A 2,875-nucleotide genomic window follows, 5' to 3' on the forward strand; every position below is an offset into this window, starting at 1 on the left:
CAGAATGTCAAAATGTTTATAAGAAGTCTGAGATGAGAGAACTTTGGGACACAGAACAGATAGACAAAATAAACAAATGTAGTCCTTTGTCACCTCTTAAGTCTCATTACAAACCCCGCGAGTCCCTGAACTATGTGCTTGAATTTTCTCAACCAGGGAGAGAGTTGAGGTGAACCAAAACGTAAGGGAAACCTCATCCTGACTGAGGTCTAACCTACTGCCTCCAGCTGTTGAGATTCCAGGGACCTCTGTGTCATCTTGCCAAGTGTAGAACTGTAACTGCCTAGGTGGCAGGAACTATAAGCGTCGTAACTTGGTTTGCAGAGTAAAACACTGACATATGTGACTAGTCGGCAAATAGAACTTGTGAGTGATGGATGCATCCTGGTTGAGACTATATGTATATCTATATATATTATTTATTTATTTTGAGATGGAGTTTTGCTCTTGTTGCCCAGGCTGGAGTGCAATGGCGCAATCTCTGCTCACCACAACGTCCGCCTCCCAGGTTCAAGCGATTCTCTTGCCTCAGCCTCCCAGGTAGCTGGGATTACAGGCATGCACCACTACGCCTGGCTAATTTTGTATTTTTAGTAGAGACAGGGTTTCTCCATGTTGGTCAGGCTGGTCTCGAACTCCCAACCTCAGGTGATCCGCCCACCTCAGCCTCCCAAAGTGCTGGGATTACAGGTGTGAAGCACTGCACCCAGCCTGAGATGATAAATTTTAAGGCATATTTGAAAGATGATCACCCAGTTAACAAAAATAACAGAAATATAATTTTATATTTTTTTTAGAAGTGAAAGGTCTCACATATTTATTACTGAACCCAGGCAACCAAAACCTTTTTTTTTTTTTAACATGAATAATGGAAGCACTGTGCGTTGTACTAATGCCTTCATAACAGATACAGAAAGGAAACTGTTCAAACTTCTCCAGATGGCGGTGACATTTTTCAGCTTGATTTGGTAACACGACTGTGACCTACAGACAGCATAAATATGAGTGCCATTGCATGTGTAATTTCTTACAGACCAAGCTTGGTTCTTCTCCAGTGTCTCCTTTTGGAGTTGTACCTGATTTTATTACCAGTTTTCATCCGAATCCACTGGGGAATGGGACGATTTTGCTTTTGTTTCTTGGCCAGGAATCGCTTAATCCTGAAAGTCTTGTGAGAAGACATGGCGAGAAACGGAGTAATGCACACACCACGATGGCGGAGAAAGGAAGAGAGGAGCACAGAAATATAATTTTTAGGCTACCACTAGTCAAATTCTTTCTTTCTTTTCTGAGCCAGAGTCTTGCTCTGTTGCCAGGCTAGAGTGCAGTGGTGCGATCTTGGCTCACTGCAACCTCCTCCTTTTGGATTCAAGTGATTCTCCTGCCTCATCCTCCTGAGTAGCTGGGATTACAGGCATGCGCCACCACTAATAGTTCAGCTAATTTTTGTATTTTTAGTAGAGATGGGGTTTCACCATGTTGGCCAGGATGATCTCAATCTCCTTACCTCATGATCCACCTGCCTCGGCCTCCAAAAGTGCTAGGTTTACAGGCGTAAGCCACCATGCCCAGCCGTCAAATTATTTCTAATAGTGTGGTTTTAAAGAAGCAGAGATGCACTTTTAGGCCAGGCACAATGGCTCACATCTACAATCCCAGCATTTTGGGAGGCCGAGGCGGGCGAATCACTTGAGCCCAGGAGTTCGAGACCAGCCTGGGCAACATGATGAAAAACCCCGTCTTTACCAAAAATAGAAAAAAATTAGCCAGGCGTGGTGGCGCATGCCTGCAGAAGAATCACTTGAACCCAGGAGGTGGAGGCTGCAGTGAGTCGAGATCATTTCACTGCATTCCAGCCTCGGCAATACAGCAAGAACCTGTCTTAAAAAAAAAAAAAAAAGGAAAAAGAAAAAAAAAAGCAGAGATGGAGGTTTTTACATCACAGATTAAAAAATTAGGCCACACCTGTATAATGGCTCACACTCTTAATTCTACCGCTTTTGGAGACCTCTGTGAGAAGATCACTGGAGGCCAGGAGTAGGAGACCAGCCTGGGCAACATAGTAAATCCCAACTCTACACAAAAAATTTTAAAGATGTAAAAATAAGCCAGGCATGGTGGCACATGCCTGTAGTCCTAGCTACTCAGGAGGCTGAGGCTGCAGTCAGCCATGATCCCACCATTGCCCTCCAGCCTGGGCAAGAGAGCAAAACCCCATCTCAAAAAAAATTAAAGTTCACCTTGGTTATTTCAATTTAATTTTTTTTTAAAAAGATTGGTTTCGCCATGTTGGTCAAGCTGGTCTTGAACTCCCAACCTCAGGTGATCCGCCTGCCTTGGCCTCCAAAGTGCTTGGATTACAAGCGTTAGCCACCACACCTGGCCTAATTATTTTTCTTTGAAAGGGTGTCTGGTTTATTTAAGCTGTGATCTCCCTGAGAAACAAATCAAAGTCAGTGTAGACCAGCATTGTCCAACAACCAGAATTTTCTGGCATGATGGGTAGCCTAGAGCTTCATTGTCCTGTCATGTGGCCATGTGACCACTTGAAATGCAGCTAGTGTGATTGAGAAACTGAGTTTTTTAATAGTAATTTAAATGTGTTCAAATAGCCACTAAACAGACAGCACATGTGTAGACCAGCGGTTCTCAACTGAGGGCAAATTTTAGTCCTTCCCTCCTTCCCTCCCTCCCTCCTTCCCTCCCTCCTTCCTTCCCTCCTTCCCTCCCTCCTTCCCTCCCTCCTTCCCTCCTTCCCTCCTCCTTTCCTCCCTCCTTCCCTTCCTTCCTTCCTTCCTTCCTTCTCCCTTCCCTTCCTTTCCCTTTCCTTCTCTTCTTTTCTTTTTTTCTTTTCTTTTCTTTCAACAAAATCACA

The 2,875-nt window shown here is 44.3% G+C and overlaps 1 protein-coding gene across 1 annotated transcript; it reads right to left on the reverse strand.

Moving 5' to 3' along the window:
• Positions 1 to 860: 860 nt before the first annotated feature.
• Positions 861 to 1,238, reverse strand: LOC116558589 (60S ribosomal protein L39). Its single transcript, XM_032288603.1, has one exon. It carries the CDS (start codon positions 1,181 to 1,183, stop codon positions 1,028 to 1,030), a length of 156 nt encoding a protein of 51 aa, XP_032144494.1. The 5' UTR covers positions 1,184 to 1,238; the 3' UTR covers positions 861 to 1,027.
• Between the last annotated feature and the right edge of the window lie 1,637 nt (positions 1,239 to 2,875).

This window comes from Sapajus apella, unplaced genomic scaffold (genome assembly GCF_009761245.1).
Source record: "Sapajus apella isolate SASKATOON/1434 unplaced genomic scaffold, GSC_monkey_1.0 scaffold22, whole genome shotgun sequence".
Lineage (NCBI taxonomy): Eukaryota > Metazoa > Chordata > Mammalia > Primates > Cebidae > Sapajus > Sapajus apella.